The sequence below is a fragment of the Monodelphis domestica genome, chromosome 4 (genome assembly GCF_027887165.1).
Source record: "Monodelphis domestica isolate mMonDom1 chromosome 4, mMonDom1.pri, whole genome shotgun sequence".
Classification (NCBI taxonomy): Eukaryota; Metazoa; Chordata; class Mammalia; order Didelphimorphia; family Didelphidae; genus Monodelphis; species Monodelphis domestica.
In genome coordinates this window covers 37,792,188-37,814,418 of record NC_077230.1, presented here as the reverse complement: position 1 = coordinate 37,814,418, position 22,231 = coordinate 37,792,188, and the positions used below count along the sequence as shown (strand labels likewise).

General features: G+C 34.8%; 1 protein-coding gene across 1 annotated transcript in view; it reads right to left on the bottom strand.

The window, feature by feature from the left end:
* Nucleotides 1-21,625, bottom strand: part of LOC103101478 (uncharacterized) — a 28,883-nt gene extending 7,258 nt beyond the window's left edge. The window contains exons 1-10 of the mRNA XM_056793295.1: nucleotides 20,336-21,625; nucleotides 18,509-18,616; nucleotides 17,925-18,033; nucleotides 16,041-16,123; nucleotides 8,793-8,880; nucleotides 6,589-6,793; nucleotides 4,876-4,965; nucleotides 4,629-4,740; nucleotides 3,724-3,820; nucleotides 750-929 (exon numbers count right to left, since the gene is read on the bottom strand). Coding sequence (XP_056649273.1) covers nucleotides 750-929; nucleotides 3,724-3,820; nucleotides 4,629-4,740; nucleotides 4,876-4,965; nucleotides 6,589-6,793; nucleotides 8,793-8,880; nucleotides 16,041-16,123; nucleotides 17,925-18,033; nucleotides 18,509-18,528 — 984 coding nt within the window. The 5' untranslated portion in view covers nucleotides 18,529-18,616; nucleotides 20,336-21,625. The remainder of the gene's footprint in view (nucleotides 1-749; nucleotides 930-3,723; nucleotides 3,821-4,628; nucleotides 4,741-4,875; nucleotides 4,966-6,588; nucleotides 6,794-8,792; nucleotides 8,881-16,040; nucleotides 16,124-17,924; nucleotides 18,034-18,508; nucleotides 18,617-20,335) is intronic.
* Nucleotides 21,626-22,231: the final 606 nt, after the last annotated feature.

Sequence of the window (22,231 nt, the reverse complement as noted above, 5' to 3'; positions counted from 1 at the left end):
AAGCCCTATTCCCTTCTCTCCCCTTTCTCTCTCCCTCTCTCTCTATCTCTAATATCTTTCTTCCTCCTGTTTGTAATTAAACTCCATAAAAGGTTGACTGCTGACTTGAGTTTTCATTTAGGAATTACATAGCTGAATTCCTTGGTGACCTTAAATTAATATATATCAGTCTTTTAAAGTGATTTCCTTGTCACACACAGCTGGGAAATGTCTGATATCAAATTTGAACCCAGGATCTCCCATCTACAGGCCTGGCTTTCAATCCACTGAGCTGCCCAGCTCCCCCTCACATACTCTTGATACTCTTGCTAGCAGTGTGACCCTCGGCAAGTCACTCACCACCCACTCCTTGCCCAGATCCTACTCCTCTTCTTCCTTGGAATTAATACATGGGTATTGATTCCAAGATGGAATGGTAGGTTTTTAAAAATAAATAAATAAATATAAATAAAAAGAAATGACCACATGTTAGGAATACTAAAAAGGGGAGGGGGGAATTTAACAAATCACAATCAAAAAGAAATCTCCCTTGATACTACATTCAAAAGGAGGTTAACATGATTTCCTTAAAACCATAAGATTGGCAAATAGATCATATATAGGATTTCCCATTTTTGTATTATGTTTTATATACTCTCTCCATAAAATTAGTGATTATATATATATATACATATATATATGTATATATATATATATATATATATGTTGTCTAATGGATTGTAAAAAATAAAGTCAATTCTTGAACTTACTTTTAGAGAGCGATTGTCCAGTGTAAGGAGTTTTTCACCATTTATTCCTTTACAATAAAATTTTACAACATACTCCTCCATTCCAATGCTCCATAACCAATTACCAACTTCAATATTTGTCCACTCTGTTGGCAATGTTTTAGGGGCTTCAGTAGAATAAGGACAGTAATCATCCAATACCTAGAGGTCAAGAGACACAATATTTAAAAAGCTTCCATGGCTATATGTTAATATAACCATAGACAGCAAAAACTCAAAGGAGCCTTAGAGACCATTTGTTCCAAAATCATCCCTCATTTCACAGTTCGTTTTTTTATAAATTTTGCTTTTCAAGGCTGCTGTATTTCTTATCCCCACCACCCTTTTCTTTCATCTGTATGTCAAAAATTCACAGAACAACAAGAGATCTGAAGTGAGTTTTGTAAACCAGGAAAAAACTTTATTTTTTGCAATGAAAATACTTTGGAGCCTTTTTAAAAATAGCATTATTCTAAAACAGGCAAAATACTCGATATATTTTCACTTAAGGAGTGATGACTTTGTAAGGGAATGTATTAATACTAAATGTTTCCACCTACTCCAAGTTAAGACAAGATGAGAGGAAAATTATCTACATCCAAAGTGTATTCAGTTATTCTCCATGGCCAAAATAACTTGAACTAAAATCTACCTTTACCCAGGTAGTTTTGTCTCTTCTTTGGCCAGGAACACAGGCCACTTTACCCAATATCCACCCAGGAAGGAAGTTGAGGCAACTTGGCCTGGTGGGAGCTGCTGGGGTTTCTGGGTCATGGGAGGCAGAGGAGGAGTCATCATCAGGTTCTAAGACTAGAAGTTAGATTAGCTAGGTGTTAGCTAACTTTAGAATCTAGTGATGGTTCTTATAAAGGCAAAGAACCCTCAAGTCCCCAATTCCATCTTCCAGTGTCTGATATCCATAACTTTCCAATTGAGGTTACCATATCAGTTGAGAAACTGGTCAGGAACTATTAAAGTGCATCCTAGTTTTTTGTCTATTTCTACTGATGGGTAATATTTCTAGAAAGTAAATGGAAACAAATCGTACTTTTTTATTTTACAAGATTTTGGCAAGTTGACCATCATGATTACAAATGTTAAATATATTCGATGTTGTCACCTTTAGGTTTGGAGGAAAGCTTGTATTTTACTGCCATTTATTATTTTATAAGTAAAAGAAAATTGAAAAAAATATGCCCATCTCCATTAGACAGTGTTGTGGGGGTCCTTTTTCAGTATCTATTAAGAGATGGGGCTATCCTTAGAGGATTCCAAAGAATTCCTAATCTGAGGCAATTCAGAATAGTATTCTTGCTAGCTAGAGCACAAACAAAATTGGGCAGGTCAGAAATACCTCCTAATGTCTGGTGGGTGGTGAAATCTTTAGTTGGACTTACTCATATGTACATTTGTATCTATTTATTTATGTATGTGTAAAAATATGTGTGTGAAGATCAATAGATATTTTCTCAATTGACCTCATACCTCATATTCTTTTTTTTATTTTTAATATTTTTTCAAGTTTATATGATTCATTTTCTTTCCCTTTTCCCCTCCCAGAAGCAATAAGCAATTCTACTGGATTGTACAAATGTTATCCCTTGATATCTAATTTTATATTATTCATTTTTACCATAGAGCTCAAACCCCAAATCATATATTCATATAAACAAGTTCTAAGTGTTAAGTCTTAAGTTTTTCTTTTTCATTTCTATTCCTATAGTTCTCTCTCTCAATATAGATAGCATTCTTTCTCATAAGTCCTTCAGGAATGTCCTGGACTATTGTATGCTGCTAGTAGTAAAGTTCATTATGTTGGATAGTTCTACAATGTTTCACTTTCAGTGAATATCATTCGATTGGTTCTGCTCATTTCACTCTGCTTCAGTTCATGGAGGTCTTTCCAGTTCATATAGAAATCAAGTAGGTCATCATTCCTTATAACACAATAGTATTCCATCACTAACATATACCACAATTTGTTTAGTCATTCCCTAATTGAGGAACATGCCCTCATTTTCCAATTTTTGCCACACAAAGAGCTCAGCTATGAATATTTTCTATACGCATTTTTCCTTATTATCACTTTGGAGTACAAACCCAGCAGTGGTATTGCTGGATCAAAGGATATGTGTTCTTTTAAATCCCTTTGCTCATAATTCCAAATTTCCCTCCAGAATGCTTGTATTAATTCACAACTCCACTAGCAATGCATTAGTGTCCCAATTCTGCCATATCCCCTTCAACATTTATTATTTTCCTTCATTGTCATATTGGCCCATCTGTGACTCTCATGTTCTTTTTTTTGCTCAGTAACACAGGCACAGTAAATGAAGACATACACATGCAATCTCTCCTCTTATTTTGCCAACAACCGACAGTGGTATTTCTTGGTAAACTTTTACCATTTTACCTACCTGTTATTTTTTAAATATTGTACAGCCTCTTCAAAGACCCCTTCTGTCTCATGGAGGGAAAATTATCCTAATATGTTATCACTTCCTACCTGCATCAGCCCATAACAATTCAACTTGCACTTTTCTCTAGGTTAAGTGTATTTCAATACTCTGTGCCATAATTTTAGAAAATTTTCAGCCAACAATATTCTGAGGTCAAAAGTTGAATCAATTATCCTTTGTCCTTAGAACATCCAAATACAGAGAATTCAAATGTTTTAAGAGTTCTTAATCATTCCCTTTTCTTGAGAGAGGTTCTTGAATGATCTCTGGGAACAAAAAAGAGACTTCAAGGCCAAACAGTTGCCGCTATGGTACTTTTGCTCCTTACTCAGGTAATTTTATTCCTATGCATACTGATTAATAATTATGACAGAATGTTAACTCCTCAATCCAAGGTAAATTATAGTTTTCTAATTCAAGAGAAAGCTCACTCTCTAGTAATTTAAATGGGGAAACAAACTTAAATCTTTGATAAATTTAACATAATGAAAATTTACCTCTTGATCAATTTCTTCCCACTTGTGCACATTCTTTACTTGTTTGTCATGTTTTTTAAAATGAAAGAAGTTCCACAGCTTGCATTCTTTGATATTGCTAGAATCATACAACATTTGAGAGGGAAATAATTATTAAAACACAAAAATACATACTACTATGACACAAAAAAAGATCTTAAATAGATGCACACTATAAAAATTTCATGAATTTCAATTCTGAAAAAAAAGACAAAGCTACATGTTAAAAGAGTTTGGAGTTACACTTTTTGTAGGATACGTGCTATGTCAGCACATGTATTAGAGAAGGGGCAAGATCAAATTTGGCGCTATAGGTAAAAATATAAAACTAGATATGGAAGCCAGTTAAGTTAAATATGTGTGCATATGGCACAATATCATTTCTCTACTTCTTCCTCCTCCACATTAACCACAACTAATACATGATTTGTCTTGTAAGGAGTGATGGGGTCACTGATTTAGATCTGAAGTAACGCTAGATGTCAACTTGTAATATTTTATAGAAGGGAAGTCTGTAACCTATTGATCAGAAAATACTTGAATTTGAACACATGACTAGGTGATAAAACTCCAGTCTGAATGCAGATAACTCAGATTCCATGTCCTATACTTTTCCCACTTTTCCCACAAGTTGTTATTAACAGACTCAAAAAGAAATGGATCTCTCTGGGTCACATCCATAAACTGTGAACTTGACACCTTTACTCTATGCCAGCACCCATTTGAGGAAGATGTGAACAACTGAGAAAATTCATATAAATAATGTTCTTTTGTAGAAAGGGGCAAAAGTATAGCAAACAGTAGCCAAAGAGGTAAATTCCAGGAGAAATAAAATGTTTTGTTTATTAAGAATATTGTTATCCATATATAAAAAGTACATCTCTTACCGGAACCAGGAAAATCTCTTTTTAGCCTTTCCCTCTGTAGGTTTTCCAGTGCTAATAATCTCTTCCTCCACTACTATTTCTTCTTCTTCTTCTTCTTTTTTTATTGGGGTCTCTAAGAAAAATAAATAATTCAATGAGTACAACAGTACACAAATATTTTACTAGGATTAGCAAGGGACAACAGCAATCTTTCATTGGTTACTATTGCTGACCAAGGCTTAGACATCTTATAAAGTGAAGAACCTACCTATGGTCTTGCTTTTAGAGCCAGAAGCCATGAAGTCACAGCTTGGAAGGTAACTATCTGAATATCTTCTCCGGGCCTCATTTTTCTCATCTACAAAATGAAGGGATTAAAGTGGGTGGTCTTTGAGGTTCCTTCTAAGACTGATGATCTAGGATATCTACCAAGAAAATACTAGTCCCGCTGCAAGGGCAGTTTAAAACAAATAAAGAAGACTTAAAAGGATGAGATAATCAAAAATGTTGATTAATCAGTTGGCAGTGGTGGTGGTGATCCTTATGTTTGAAAAGTACCAGTGACATCACAGAAAATAATATCTTAACTTGTGTATGAATTGGATTTAAGTGAGTTGCACAAAATTGTCAGCCTCACTCTTTCTTGCAGAATCATCTAAATCCTTTGGCAACACAAAAGTCTGGATGACTGACACTGAACCTAGATGATTGACACTGAACCTAAATGACTTTAGTGTCTTAGATGTCCAACAACTCTACGCACTCCACAGTGCTTACTTCAGCTACATTCATGGCTACTGAAGCAAATTTTCTCATCCACCTATTCCAGGAGGAGGTCTTCACAAGCCTGGAGTAGATATCAACCTAACTTAACCCATCTGTTCAGTTTTAACAGGCTGCTCCACATGCTACACCTTCTTGGAACCACAGGTGAGAGCTGAGTGACAAGTAGACACCAAAGGTAGATAAGCAGCCCTGAAAAGCGTTCAGCAAGCCCTCCCACTAGAGGTTCTAATCTGTGTGTAGATCAAAACTTGACATCTTCTACTATAATAGTTATATTATAAATTATAAGTTATATTATAAATCGTCATGAGATTTCTATTGAATATGTGTGTTATGTGTCTTTATCATGATGGGAACCATATGGAAATAGGTATTACATGATAGTATGAGTATAACCTATATCAGATTCTTCACCCCCTCAGGTAGGGAAAGGGAGATGGGGGCATCTGAATTTTAAAATGTCAAAAGAAATGGCCAAAATTATTCCTATAAGTAATTGAATTAAAAAAAAAAAAAGATTTTGTTGCAATGAGACCAACAGAATGTTGATAAACCAAAATGGATGTCATTAAAGTAGGATGGATAATAGACTCTAAACAAAACCATGTCCCAACGATGTAATAAGAAATCATATAAAGATTGTTTTCAGGCTAAACATGATCATAGAGATTAAAAAAAAGTCTTAGGTGGAAAATAAGTTGATTTTATAGGTCAAATGGATAGTAATAGGGAAAGAGGAACAAGATCTTTTTCTGTATTATTTCAAAAGAAGGGAAAAGGACTAAATTATTTTAAAAAGCCTGAGCAAAAAAATTGTACTGAAATCTTTTCTAAAAGCTTAAATAATTTAGCAATAGTGTGGCCTGGATGTTGAGAAAATGAGTTTCCTATCACTGCATATTTTGAGGCAGAAGCTAAATGACATTTTGACATACATATAGGAAAGATTTCTATAGCAATTATTTTGTTATAGTAGAATATTTCCAAGGTCCCTTATAGTTCAATCACCAAGAGAGGGATCACCAATAGTTGAGAAAGCCTTATAAAGCAGCTAGCATTCTCATTATTAGAGATATGAAGGGAAAAGGAATAGAGACCAGAAATTCGGTGAGTGATGGAAACATTTGTTCCAAATTTCTCTTTTCTATCAGAAAACTTTAGGGTCAAATGTTTTGAGCAAGGATATATGTCTTACCTGAATTGAAATCCCCTTGGGCTAATAATTGCCCTGGTGATAAATCTTCATTTTTTATCTCTTTAGGTTTTATTTTAAATTGTTCTAGTAATAATTCTTCTTCTGGGGCCAATGGTAAAAATGTGCCTTCTTTATTTGATTCATCAGGTTCCATATTCACTTTGTATGTGTTCATGTCTTTATATTTGTCTTGAAAAATGTTAGCCTGAAATTTACCAAAATAAATCTATTAATTACACGTTATTCAATCCTTTTTTTCTCCAACAGTCACAACCATCTCATTTATTCCTGCTAGCCACTTATCTGACCTCTTTATTCTCAAATGACCCCTTAAGATCTATTACATTCAAAAACATATGCACAAATTCCATGACTAGTAGCTATTGAGTAAAACTAATCAGGATAGGACGAGAGATTTACATGAGATTAGAGACAGGGATAGGTTTGGGAACTGAGATGGGGACATGGATGGGAATGGGAAGAGGGAAAGAGATAGGCATGTAGATAGGAATGAGGTTAGGGATAGAATCCAAAGCTTAAAAGCTCTCCCAGTTAAGAATTGTGTTTTTCAAGGCAAGGTGACACCTTCACTGCCATTTAGTTGCAGGAAGCTGCCAAAAGCAGTAAGATGTTACTGACCTGGTGAGCTTCAGACATCCAGGATGGACATCAGGGGGACCACTTCAATATATATCACTTCCTAACACTAGAAAACGAAGCCTCTCTTCCTGCATAGTTCTGTATATACAGGGGGAAAGACAGTTTCTGCTTCTAGGAGGATTGTAATTTACTAAAATGGACTCCAAGAGATGTTCAAAAACAAAGTCAGTGGAAATACCATAATAGCTGAGAAATTACAGTGACAAGCCCTTTTGCAAACTAGAAGAATGTTAGGGCAGGCCTGATGAGTAAGTAACCTGGCCTTAGATAGAGGTATAGATATCAACACATACACACATACACATATATAAATAAATGTGTGCATGCATTTATGTGCATATATATGTATATACAGACACACAGATTTACATGTGTATAGAAAAAAGGAAAAATGATATTCACTACTAAGAGCTTCTTCCATGTCTGGTCTTCTGGTCCTCAGCTAAACTCTGGGTATATAAGATTTATATGACTACAAAGATATAGATATAGATATATGCATATATATATATAATAAAAAATTTATGTCATGGTACTCTGGGAATTAAGTATGGAACCCTCTGCTGTCAGAATATGGAAGGTACTGGGTTTAGACTTTATCCAATAACAACAGGAAAGCCTTGATAATATGTGACCAAGACACTGGGTTTAATCCTCAAATACAAAAAGAATTTACTGATGTGATAGATGGCAGAACCAGTCTAACTAATCTTTGTGAAATCATTGCCAAATGGCTCTTGCTATCCATTCCATCCATTCTACCACTGAGACCCCAGGACTTCTGAACCATTCCATCTTGTGCTTCAGCTGAACCTTATTTTAAATGTTGTACTTTCCACTTAGAGTATCGAGTAAGAGTGTCTCAAGATCAGGAAATGTTTCATTTTTTCTATTTATGTCTCCAGAGCTTAGCAGCATTTTTCACACATCCAGAGGTACTTTCAATTAGTAGTTACAATGATAGCATAAAAGTAGGAGAAATCGATTGTAAGGCCTACATTCTAGCAGACTTCAGAGGCACATTCACAGAGAAAATAATAATAAAAAAAGCCTGGTGGGCCTTCTTCACATCAGAAGGAAGAAAGTTACTGATTCACATCTTAAGACCTAAGAGTAGTTAATAGTTGCAAGGAAGTAAGGGAAGCAAGGAAGAAGGATACCCCAGCCGATGATCCTTTCTCTTGATCAAGTAGACACAATTCATGGATTAGTAGTAGTAGTAGGCTGGGGTTCCCAAATGATTTCCATACTGGATTTTCTAAAGAGTCATAAGTAGAACTAGGCAGAGAGTAGTGATATGGGAGTTTTGGTCAATTCACCTTTCATAAAGCAGTCCTCTTAGGCCAAGTAGAGTTTTAGTAAGATTGAAAAGTTTTGTTTGGACTGATCAAAAGAATGGATGAATGAAATAGGAAGCATTTATTTCATGCATTATTATGGGCACCATTCTCACTGACTGCTTTGCTTTCCACCACTTTTATCACTGTGAACACAACTAACATTCAATAAAACTTGATTAATGGGGAGGAACTGTGCTGTCTTACCTGGTGAAAGATCGCTTGGAAGTCTTTTCTACATTCCTCATCTAATTCTATTAATATTTTCAGTGCCCCAATACCAAATTTCAGGTCACTGTGGAAGAAAAGGTAGCAGTTTCATACAACTGGCAATCAAACCATCTTGGAATTAAAGAAATTTGGACTCAAGTTCTAGTTCTAGAACCTAGTTATAAGTTTCTACTAATTAGTTGTATTAACTTGGGCTTAGCTTAGCCTTTCTGACCTTCCATTTACTATCCTGATCAAATGTAAGCCTTGAACCATGAGGCATCTTCCAATTAAATGACAGTCAAAAAAAATCAAAGGCTATGGAAACAAATGCACTTTTTTCAAGGGAGGAAATCAATCCAAATGGTCCAAAATCACTAGAAACTAGAGAAATGTAAATTTAAGTAGTTCTAAGCTTTTACTTCATACCAGATTGACAAAGATGATTACAACTAAAATGACAATTATTGGGGTATGAGAAACAAGAGTCTTGGTTGTTCTAGATATTCAAGAAAGTAATTTGGTCCTAGGGATCATTAAACTGTCATTAAACTTTGACCAATATCCCAAAGAAATTAAAAAATGCAAATGAAAAGATAGGACCCAAAGGTACCAAAGCAATTATTGGAGACTTCTTTTCTTATTCTGCAGAGGCAAGGAACTGGGGACTAGTAGGATGTTTTGTTTTGTTTTGTTTTGTTTTGTTTTGTTTTGTTTTGTTTTTACTGGAAAATGGTTGAACAAATTATGCACAAAAAGAAATAATTTCCAGAATGGAACTGGAGTAACCTGGCCAGACTTCTATGAACTGATACAAAGAGAACAGAGCCAAACTATTATGAACCAGAAAAAACTTATCATATTAGCATGAAGAAATTTGACACTATCATGCGGGGTTTTTCTTATTCACACCATGAAGAAAAACAAATCTGAAAGATTTAAGAACTCTGATAATCAGACACAATTCCAGAGTAAACTCTAATTATTTAATGCTCAATCACAATTTTAGAGGGTATAAAATGAGCAATGCTACAAATTACAATACAAATACAGATGAACATCACCAAGAAATGTCTATTGTTCTGGTAGAATTAGATTAAACGGCAGAGTATAATTTATTATGCATGCACAGGAGCTCTTTTTGGCTTCTTGCTTTATACTTTAAGTAGGAACATCTATTTGGTTCTCTACCTTTTAGTTCAACATTTTTTAAAATAATCATTCCAGAAATCTACTAGATATCTAAAGTAATTTCTGAGGACTTTTTAAAATTGCAATTAAAATTTTTAGCTCATTAAATTCTCTAAAGGTTGTATACAAGTTGTAACCAGTTTTGATGAAGTCCATCCATCATTATCTATGTGACAAATGCAGCACACCCCTAATGAGTTATGATTTTGCCACTGAAAAAGGTGTTTATGGGCTTTCACAATGATGTTCTTCAGTACAGTCAGAGGGGAAAGGTACAGATACAAAAATCAATATAATAGAATATATCTAATAGGCAAAAACATTAGCTTAAAATGACTCAGTATATCAGAAAGATATTGATTAGATTAACATATAAACTTTAAAAAAATTAACTCAACACAAGCAATCAGCAAATAAAATAAGTGTAACAAAGACATAGGCAGGGACGTCAAAAATCCTTTTCTCCAATTCCAATAGACATCTTTTACTCTTATGGAGGGAAATAAATTAAAAGTAGTTAGGAAACAATAAACTCCCAGATCTCTTTTAAAGTTCATTCCCCTTCGCACTATTTATTAACTATTTGCACTTCATTTGTCAGAACTCGGAAATTTCTGATAGAAGCAATGGGCAGGATTCTCTACTCTGTGTGTTGAGAATATTTAAGAATATCAAAACTTTTGACATGAGCACTGTACCCCCAGAAACTCAGGCAAACTATTATGGACAGAGAGACGCACCTCCAGGCTACACCTAGATCCTATCAGGCTACATCTCAAGATGTTTGTTAAGTTTGTTAAGGAATCTTTATGCCTCCAGGCAGACCCAAGTCAGATGACCACCTCACCCTACCAAATGCCTGAGTGATTAACACTCTAGGTCATGTCCACACCATGACATAGCATCTGTTGTAAAGAGTATAAAATCCCCAGAACTGATGTCGTCTGGGGGGACAGCTTTTCCATCCATGCTGTCCTCACGGGGAGCAGCCTTTCCATTCATGCTGTCCTCCCAAGGAACTGCTCCCCATCTTGCTGCTCCACCTTGCTATCCTCCTGGCCATTCTCAACATTACCTCCTAAACTAATAAATTTCTCTTTTTGTTTTTAAGCTAAGTTTTGGAGTCTTGCATTCTTGCAAAAGGTATCCTTCCTGATCCCCATAACACTTTGTCAGAATATTTCAGTTTGGTCTCTAATTTAAGCAGTCTAGCCTGTTGCATATTCTTGAGAAGAAAACAAAATGGGAAATATGCAGTGCAAATACAAACTGCTAGTAAAAAAACCAAGAACTAATATGCACTAGTTAGAGATCAAGCAATTCAAACTGTTCTGTGAGAGTTCCTAGCATGCTTTGTAAAAGCGTTTTTCCTCCAAAAAAAAAAGGGGGGAAGACTGAATGGATTTTATCTAAAGAGTAAACTCAAAGAAGTGCAAAACTTCAAGGGAGAACAATAGCATATTTTCATATGAAAGAAAGATTAGTCTTCGATGTTTTGGGTAGGAGGGAGAAAAATAAAATCTCAAATCCATTGATTTGGGTTAATGTGCCCTCAAAAAATACAAAAACAAAACAGCAGAGTGATCCCCCTTCCTGTGAAAAAATCCTGAGTTGCAAGCCAGGTGCCAAGGGTCAGTTTAAGAAATTCAGCTTATAAACTAGAAGGGGGTGGGGATGAATAGCATAGTGTCACTTTTCCATACTGAAAAATGGCTAGCACAGGCTCAAAAATCCACCTGGAGTGGGGAAAAGAATGGCCAAAAGGATTGGGGAATCTCACCCTCTGTGCAGACACTTGAATCAGAAATAGCAGTGGGAGCCTGCAGCTGAGCACTCTTCCCAAGAGCATGCAGGGGGAGGAGAAACCACTCCCAAGATCTGGTGGTGGGTGGCAGCAGCAGTAGTGGGAGGAGAGCTGGTTCAAGCAGATGGTGTGGAAAGCAGGTGGGCTGGCAGAAAAGCATGCTTGAAAAAATTTATCTATTCTATCTTTAAAAAATATTTGAAAATTCTCTTTGTGGTAAACCAAAATGTAAAGATTAAAATTAATATTCTATAAATTTTATTTTTAAACTTTTATTAATTAATAACTAAAATAAAAGAACTACCGATACCCAGGATCCTGTCATGAAAGAAGAGAGCTATAGGGAGGAGCTACAGAACTTATAAACAGTTATGTGAATTGACTCAAATGTGCACAAAGGGAAAAGTATTCTGGATAATGAAGTTTTACAGTTTCAAGATTTTCTAACTATACACGTGAGTATTCCCTATTTCAATGAAATTATACATCTATCCTATATCTCTACTTACTCAAATATTATTTAATGAGCTCTAAAGATAAAATAAAAACACACAACTCCAAAATTATGCCACATGATTCTCCCAATCATTGTAACAGAAGTAATCACAGCTCTCTTGAATTGTGATTTTTCTCATATTAGAGGTTCAAGAAAGGCCTAAACTTGCATTTAGAACAAATGTGAATAATGAATTTTGCACTATGTCTGCCTGTCTATCTGACTGTCTTCTCATATAAATGTCATGATAATGGAGATGGAACATGCTCAGAGCTGTCCCAGCCCTGTGACAGGAGGAGGTATGTGTGTGGGGGGTGTTATCGCATCTCCTCCTTTGATTCTCCAGGGCAGTGATGGCAAAACTTTTAGAGAGCAAGTGACCAAACTGAAACCCTCATGATGCATGTAAGAACAACTGACTTTACTCCAGACAGGGGAAGGAGGAAATGTTCCCATTTGACTGCTAGGCTGAGGGGCAGGTGATATAAGAATTGTCCTTGCGCACATGGAGAGGGGAAGGGAGCAGCCCCTCCAGCACACCTGCTATAGGTTCACCAAAAAGGCTCTAGGATAGTGATGGCAAACCTTTTAGAACCTTTTAGAGACCATGCCACCCAGCAACCAAGTGTCCTCTGCCCTTACTCAGACAGGGGAGGGAGAAAGAGAGGAGAGTAGCCTGAGCACTCCACTCAGGAATGGGAGTGAGTACTGAGGGGTAAGGATGCACAGTGGAGAGAGGGGAAGGGAGCAGTCCCCCTACCCCAAGTTCTTCTACCTTTCTAGTAATTAACTCTGCCATGGAAGGCACATGTGTGTCCACAGAGAGTTCTCTCTGTGCCATCTTTGGCACATGTGCCATAGGTTTACCATCATGACTCTAGGGCATGTGGCAAATAATTCTCTCCTGAACAGAAGGAGGATGGGCTGTCCTCCCCACTCTAAGAGTCTGGCAGCTTTTTCCATGTGGACACAAGATCTTTAGTGCTCAATTCAGCAACCTTGAACCTCTAACTGCCTGTTCTACATAAAAGATCCAACATCAGTCTTGAGGTTATTGTGTTCTGCATAAAATCAACATTCTGAATTTCAGAGGTCCAGAGAGCCTGAACTGAATTCAGACCCTGTGTTTATTAAGCCTATGTTTTATGAAGAGGAAATACATAGCTGTCTCACAGAGTAGATCAAGTACTTTTGCACTTCCTTATTTGACCAAATTTTTCTGTTCAATTTTCCCTGGAGCTACTGGGTAGAGGCAAAAAGAAGCAAAGACTGTAAGATAAATGCCTGATCTTTCCTTCAAGTGGTCTGGTCTCCCCAAGACTAAAGTAGTCATTACATGGTTAGGTCGAAAACAGGAAAGTCCTTAATGGAAAGGGAGAGGACACAGCATCATTCCAATCCTCTGAACCCTAGTATCCTGTGAAAAGGGAATTCTTTACTTGTCTATCCTGAGTTAACACTATTAAGTACCCCTATTTAGTACCCTCACTAGATGGAAAAAGAGGATTAACTCTCCTTTGTCTCCTTTTAAATTGAACCAACAAAAGATTAAACACAATATTTAGTACTAGATGAGAATCTAGCAAGGTACTTAGAGAATTCACACTTCAGTCAGCCAGGAATCTGTGAATCGTTTTGATGAGAATTTAACCTTCAGAAGGTGAAAAGTTGATCCTACCCATACTGCCCCATGGGCAGTGCTAGAGAATTTGGAAACTGTGACTGACCCCTGAGAAGAGGGGAGGGGACAAGAAGTCACCATAAAAAGCAATCCCCCGAACTTCTTTAGGGCAGGTTGATTGTCTTTGAGAAGATAGTCTGAAGAGATTGTCTTCTGGAGATAGTCTTAGATAGTCTTCAAGGGAGCTTTGCTGGAGACTTGCTTGGATCATGGGTTTGGAACTAGGCTTCTAATTGGACTCTGACTCTAGGATTATTCCCTTGGGTTAGTAAAAGGCTGATCCCTCTCCTAGATTTTAGAGAGACTAACTTCCATCTTGGAGGAGGCTGCAAGGTTCCTGGTTAAGAGCTAATTAATCTCTTCCTGGATTAAGCAGACCCAGAGAAAAGCATTTAGATTGATAGGATAGATAACTTCTCCATCCCCCTTACATTTCTCTTCTTTATTGTTTCCTCTCTATTTGTAAATAAATTCTAACTTAAGTTGTAATACGTACTGGCAATCACAATTTCATATAATCATCGTCTAACCACTAATTTTAAACTTTACAATCCTTTTTCACTTTTATACTTCTTTGGGAAATTCCTATCCGTATTTGATATCACAGGCACACAGCTGAGTTATATTTTACTGTTTTCTCTAGGTAATCCAACTCAAAATGTTATATTAATGGCAACAAGGATAGGTAGCTGGCACACTGGATGTGTCAAGCCTAGAGTAAGGAAAGTCTCATCTTTTAAAAAGTTAAAATTCAGATATCAAATCAAACACTTATTAACTGTGTAACACTAGGCAAGTCACTTAATCATGTTTGCCTGCATTTCCTCACCTGTTAAATGAGCTAGAGAAGGAAATAGCAAACCACTCTAGTATTTTTGCCAAGAAAACTCCGAAGAGTGTCCTAGGAAGAATTATACAACTGAACAACAATATGACAATAAGTTGTGATTCCAGGAAACTTCACTGTCTTAACTTTGCATCTATCTTGGAGTGACCATAGTTATTTGAAAAAAAATTCATCCTTCTATATATTCAATAATTCTAGAAAGCAATGAGTGCAAAAAACTCTGAATTTTTCACTAAAACAGTGTCAATATTTAAGAAGTCCTGGAGAGATACAATCAGAACTGGACATTATAACTAGATGTATGAAGAGTCTAAAATATATTGTCCATTTGAAGAAACCTAGGGAGTTTCATGCTTGATTCAACACTTTTAGTAACCTAAGGAACAATCATCATGCTTAGGAGACTCTAGCCTTTTTATGCTATTTATTTTGCACATGAATTTACATAATAGGGAGTCAGTTAAACACTCTAAAATAACATTTTTAAATCTATTCTTCTGCCTAACATTTTTTGCTTATCCATTGCTCTCTCTAGACCTTTTTTGTCTTAATTCACAAAAAATATATTCTCATGAACAGCTAATTGGCTGAGTGGATAGAGAGATCCTGGAGATGGGAGGTCCTGCATTCAAATTTGGCCTCAGGTACTTCTTTGCTATGTGACCCTGGCCTGGTCATTTGACCCCAATGCCTAGGTCTTGCTGCTCTTATGCTTTGGAACTGACACTTAGCTTCAATTATAGGACAGAAGGTAAAGTTTAAAAAAACATTCTTTTTGTTTTGTTTTTATCTGTTCTATATTTGCTTTACATCAAAGTTTATCAAGATGTTTCCAGATTTCTTCTATTCCTGATATTTACTTATTTTAATGCATTATATTATTTCATTCTATATATTTATGAGCCAGAAATGATGAGGCTATTCCTCATCAGCAAAATATTATCCAAAAAACCCACTGAATATAAACATTTTTTCAATTTTTTCAAAATTGAATCTCCAATTTGGAAATCTTCCCAGTAAATGGAATTTAGAGGCAAAAGCATATTGTTATTTTATTATTAATCTTTCATTATTATTCTTTATTAAGATAAAATCTTTATTAAGATAAAATAATCTTTATTATTAATCTATGTTTTGTCTAAAAAAATCACTATTTTACATACTCAATAAAAGCTTATATATATGTATATATATATATATATATATATATATATATATATATATACCTGGCCATCCAGTACCATGGTTCTCTTGGTGTTCTATAAATACTTGCTTGTCCTCTCACAATAGTGATATCTCCAACTTTTTCCTTTAAATGGAGAAAATGTTTAGAAAGTGTAATTACAATATAGGTCTAAAGCTAATAAATCTCAAGAACATGCTTAAAATAAACAAACAAAATCCACTCTCCTAATGTGCTAATGTTTAAAGATTTCATAATTGGATAGGAAAGAGGTTTGAAGGAGGCAGTAGTAAATACTTTTATACTTTTTGCAAAATGAAATATATACCAATATACCCATATACACACTTTGAAAGATTAAATATATACTTTGATCTTTCTTCCAAAGACATTATCAGTATTAGAGGAAGGATGGTCATTTCAAAATTATAGTAAAACATTTTAAAGAGTTTGCCAAAACATCTAGCTAAATAGCACAGAATAAAAAGCAAGAGCCTGCTTATGCATCAGCATAACAACATGAGCAACTAATTCAATCATAATTTCTTAAGCATCTAAAAAGTGCAAGCCCGTGTGTTGTCCTGGGGATATGAAGATAAAACATTCCTTCACCTCCAGGGGCTTACAGATTGGTAGACCAGTATTTTGGGGAAAGCCTTAGAGATAAGATACAGAAAGACATTAAAAAAAAAGATTGTTGGTCAGAGATTGTTGTGAAAAGGAATCTTAGTGGAAATGTTAAAAACAAGAATAATAAAAGAGGTCTAAAATTAACAGGTCCTCAAACTGAACCTTCAAAATTAATAAAATTATTCAAGATTACTTGACAATAATTAAGAGTTCATAAAATATTCTACATAAGGAAGTCCCAGAAGATAATTAACTCGGCAATTCAGGGGTTCAAAAACCCAAAAACAAAAATGAGAGAGGAAGGATTCTGTATTCTGGAAGGCCTGAGAAAAACTGGAAATCATGTGATACAAATGAAGGTTTGAATAAGAAAGGGCTATATAATTTACCATAATGAATTCAAGTTGCATATACAACCTTAATATCAACCAATATCCATACAGCATTCAAAATTAGAAAAATAACAGGAATAAGACCTCTTAGACCTATATTTGTGCGGCATATTGATGGTAAAAAACTAGGGGGTTTGTAATCATAATAAAAGAAAAAATAGAAATTTTGCACTACTAAGAAAGGTTTAACATGAACAAAATCAATGCAACTGGAATAGAAGAGAAAACCCAAAGTCATCAAAGGCAGGAAATCAAGGGAATATGGGTACACTCACATATTCTTTGTCTGAATACAAAGTGTCCGTTAATTTGGGAAGACCTGAACAAATGCTGTGATATATTATATAATGAGATATTATTAAGTTTTTGAAATTAACAATAAGAATTCTACGAGACATTAAAAAACCCCACATTAAATAATGTAAAGTAAGCAGAAACAGAAGGCTCTTTAAAACTAAGGTAAATTAAAGCAGCATTAAAAGATTGCCATCCTCTGACTAATTGTAATGGAAAATCTTAGACTGGGACAAAAGCTAGAGATATAAAAATATACATACACATACACACACATATATATCTCCTTTGTTCAGAAAGGAGCAAAAACTATCAGATTCAGTTGCTGTATTTATTGTTCAGTTTTGCTTAATTCATTCTCTATACTACAAATGATAATTCAGTGGTGAAGGTTGGAGTGCATCAGAGAAGATTAGAATGTAAATCTCAGAGACATTGATAAAATTGCATAAAAGAGCAACAATAAAAAAGTATGTAATAAATTAAGATGAAGTTACTCAAGAGTAGGAAAGGAAACTTTTTAAAGAACAAATTTTTTATTTTAATATTGTTATGATAAAAAAGTTAAGAATTTTGAGTTTCTGCATTTTTTTATTTGGTTCACATAATACCTGAATTATGAGCGAATCCTTAAAAAAATATTTCTTCCTTTCCTCTGACAACTCGAGGAGTTCGATAAGTTCTGACTTGACTTCAGGTGGTTCGCGGCCAATTTCAATCCTAGGAACAAAATATCCACATTTAATTTATGTACTTTGGATTAAGACATAGCCATGCAAAGAGCAGAATGGGGAAATTCAGCTAAGCTTTCATTCTTACAAAAACAAAACAAAACAAAACAAAACAAAACAAAAAAACCTCTTCAGGTTCAAGGAGCATTATTTGCCAAGAAAATAAAAATTCATTAACTAAAAATAAATGCAAATGAAAATCAAGGGTTTGCTTGAGATGTGATAGAGTATTCAGAAAGAAAGGTGCAAATGGGTCCTAAAATGTCTTGTGAACTGCTGAACAGAAAAAAAGAGGGTCATTTCCTAGCAAAAGAAGACAAAAAGAGAAATTATTTAAACATGTTAATTAGGCTTTCTTTCTCCCCAATTTTTCTGTTTGAACACATTGCTAAAGAAATTTCCAAATCAAAAACAATGATCTAGCAATCTCTGCATCTTAAAGAAATGTGGGAAAATTTACTTACTTGAAAGGAGAATCGTTCATTTTTTTAAAAGTAGAGACGATTTCTCCTTCATCCAATCCAATTAGATTGATGTCGCCTATTTTAATAATCTGGTCAAATACACGGATACTGAAAAATAGAATTGCATAGTAATTAAAATTACATTGAAGATTTTTATGACCTAAAAGCCCAATGCATGTGTATGATTCGAAGATATGGTACTAATTTAAGAGATAGACTTCAATGACTCATCATACCATTAGTATAATGGCTACCACTTACAAATTTTTCAGTCACCACTTCTCTACAAATTAATCAGAAGACTTAGAGGGCTGGTGTGTCTCAATAATTTCATTACCCTGCAGCCTGTCTAGGGATTCTTCCAGTGATTCTTCCCTGAATTTTTTTTAAGTAGCCTTCAAGGATAATTAGTGTTCATAACTGGGTCTGTACTCCAAGCCTTTCCAGCTGGCTAAGTCTCAATAATGAAATGAGATTGAAAAAGGAAGGGACTTTGGCAGATCTTGGAAAATACAGTGAGAAGGATCCAAGAGAAATCATCCACAAACACAGAAGCCCTCCTCCAATCAATTATCAGAGTATTGTTTCAATTTTAATATTCTTCAGAAAGTCAATAGAATCTGCAGAAACTAAAACAAATGATTCTTCTGAAGTATCAGACAATGCCCCACTGACTGAAGACTGAGTAAGGAGACGATAATTCAGAAGGAAACTTCTAGTTGATACTTTTATTGTAGAGACCTTGGGTGATAATAAACACATAAATGCCATCATAGAAACTGAGGAAAAGAAAACAACTTTGGGAGGTTAAGAGGAGAAAATTTCCACCATTTATCTGGGATATTCAGATGTTACAATCTAGGAAGCAGGAAAAAATTCTACAACCATCTGGGCTAAGTGTGTTGGGGATGAAGAAGTAATGAGCCTCAGGCTTAGAAACAGAATGCCTGATGGCGTTTTTTGCTTTCAGTTCTATGTAACAGAGTGTCATCTCAGGAAGAATTCCATTTTAAAGTCCAAAATTACATCATGAGCAAGGACATAGAGGCTACCATTTGACCTCAGTTGCATAGTAAATTCTTACAAGGTTAAAGTTATGATTTGGCAACCTATTTGCATTTCTTATTTTTTTCCTTTCTCAAGGATTCACTTTGGGCAGTTTATAGTAATATTTTAAATGTATATTCCTACATTCCTATATCTAGGAAGCCCTCTCTCAATTCAGGAATTATTTTATTGTATAGTCAAATTTCAATAATCTCTGAAGATAGTTGCCAGTGTCTCATGGATACCATTTTTTCTAATACAACCAAAGTATCCCCCACACCCAGATTTTCTCACATTTATTTAGTATAGATCTTTTCTGCACACAATAGTAATTTGTTTGTTGCCTAGTCAATTCAGTTTTTCATTTCTCCAAATCAAGAACTATTTTCCCACTTTCTTTATATCCCTTCATGGAGAGCACAGGTTCTGGAATGGTATAGATTTATAAATACTTGTTACTTTGACCTGATTTGGAAATAGCTGGGCACATGTTTACAATGGGCTCATTATGGCAATTATTAAAGACCTTCTAAATCATCAAGAATAAAGTCACGGTTTACAGACCAAGTTGGAGTGGAATTATAGAATCTTTGTTTTCAAGCCAATTCCATTTCCTTACTAGCTTGGTCATGACAATATTTTTAAAGTTGATATTTCTGTATTTTTCAGAGATTTTATTTGTGTAGTCACTTTCCATGTTTACAATATTAACCCTTTTTAGAATGATGTTAAATCCTCCCTACAAAATCAATTCTTATAAAATTATAAAACCAAACTCACCATCCAAGTTTGTGAACTGCACCTCCTTCAATAATTTCAGTTATAAAAACCCCTGGTTCCTTTCCATCCTCATCTGCTGGATCAAAGAAGATACAAGTACAAAGCCCCAGTTCACTGTCACCTATAAATGCAAAAATAATAATAGTAATAATAATGAAAGCCTAAAACATCTGAAGCAACAGTAAGAATAAAATTTCCTCCCAGTACAGTTGGCCTGGTCACTCTAGCTTTGCACTGGAATTATATGCCATCCACTTATACTTTACCGGTATCTTTTCCTTAATAATTAGAATATATATCTGACTCTGTTACAGTCTCCCCTAGACCAATGATTTTGCTGAACTTTCTACATTTCAGCATATAAGCACATTAAAACATTTTTAATAATTAAAATTTTTCTAAGGACATATAAAATCTATTTTAAGTTCCAAATTCTTTCCTACTCACCCTGGTCTCCAACCTCATTAAAAAGGTAAGCAATTTGATAAAGATTATATATATGCAGTCATGTAAAACATATTTTCTTCCTTATTCAACATGTTGAGAAATAAAACATACCAGGAAAAAAGGAAAATAAAGTAAAAAAAAATGTTTTGCTCTGCATTTAGATTCCATCACCTTTTCCACAGTAAGTGGATAACATTTTTCAGTTCTTCAGAACTGTGTTTCAATCTTTTTATAGCAAAGTCATTTACAGTTGATCATTGCATAGTATTGCTGTTCATGCACCCAGTGTTCTGCTTCTGCTCCCTTCATTTTGCATCAGTTCATATAAGTCTTCCAGGTTTTTTGAAAGCATCTTAATCATCATTTCATGTAGCACAATAATATTGTTACAATCATATACCACAAATTTTTCAGCCATTTCACAATTGAATGTTATCCCTGAAATTTTAAGTTCTTCAACACAAAAAAGAACTGCCATAAATTATTTTGTACATATAGGGACATTTTCTTTTCATTTTTTAAAAATTTCTAATCTCTTTAGGATTCTGTCTCAGTCGTGATATTGCCAAGTCAAAGAATATGCACAATTGCATAGCTCTTTGAGCATATATCCATGTTCTCTAGAATAGATGAATCAGTTCACAACTCCACCATCTGTACATTAGTGTCTCAAATATTCCCCTATCTCCTCCAACATTTTTCATTTTCCTTTCCTGTCTTGTTAAGACAATTTGATAAGCATGAAAAGGTAAGTAAGAGTTGTTTAAATTTGTATTCTTCATAGTGATTTAGTGCTTTTTTATGTGGCTAGAGACAGTTTGTATTTCTTCATCTGAAAACTGATTATTCATATAATTTTAGTATCTATGAATTGGGGAACAACCTGTATTCTTTATAAAGTTGATCCAGTGTACTATATCTTTGAGAAATGAGGCCTTAATCAGATCTTTAAATCTTTAAGATCTTAATCATATCTTTTCCCCATTTTTCTTCTTTCCCTCTGGTTTTGTGTGGAAAACTTTTAAAGGTAATGAAAATGATCCATTGCACCTCCTATAATGTTCTCTGTCCTTTATTTGATAATTCTTTCCCCCCTAGTTTAAATCTGGCATTACCCTGAATGCATAAATCAAATGCCACTTTGACCTTATCTTGGTACATGATTGTGCGGTTTTGGTCTACATCTAGTTTCTGCCAAAATGCTTTCTGGTTTTCCCAGCAGTTTTTGACCCAGTGAGCCCTAAAATATGGATTTTTGCATGTAAGAAACACAACATTACTAAAGTCATTTCTACTGTGCATATTGTGTGTACCTACTCTATTCCATGGATCCACTACTCTTTCTTCATCAACAATAGATTAGTTTAAAGATAAGTACTTTATAATAATACACTTTGATATCTGGTATGGTTAGATCATCTTCCATCATATTATTTTTCACTAAACAAG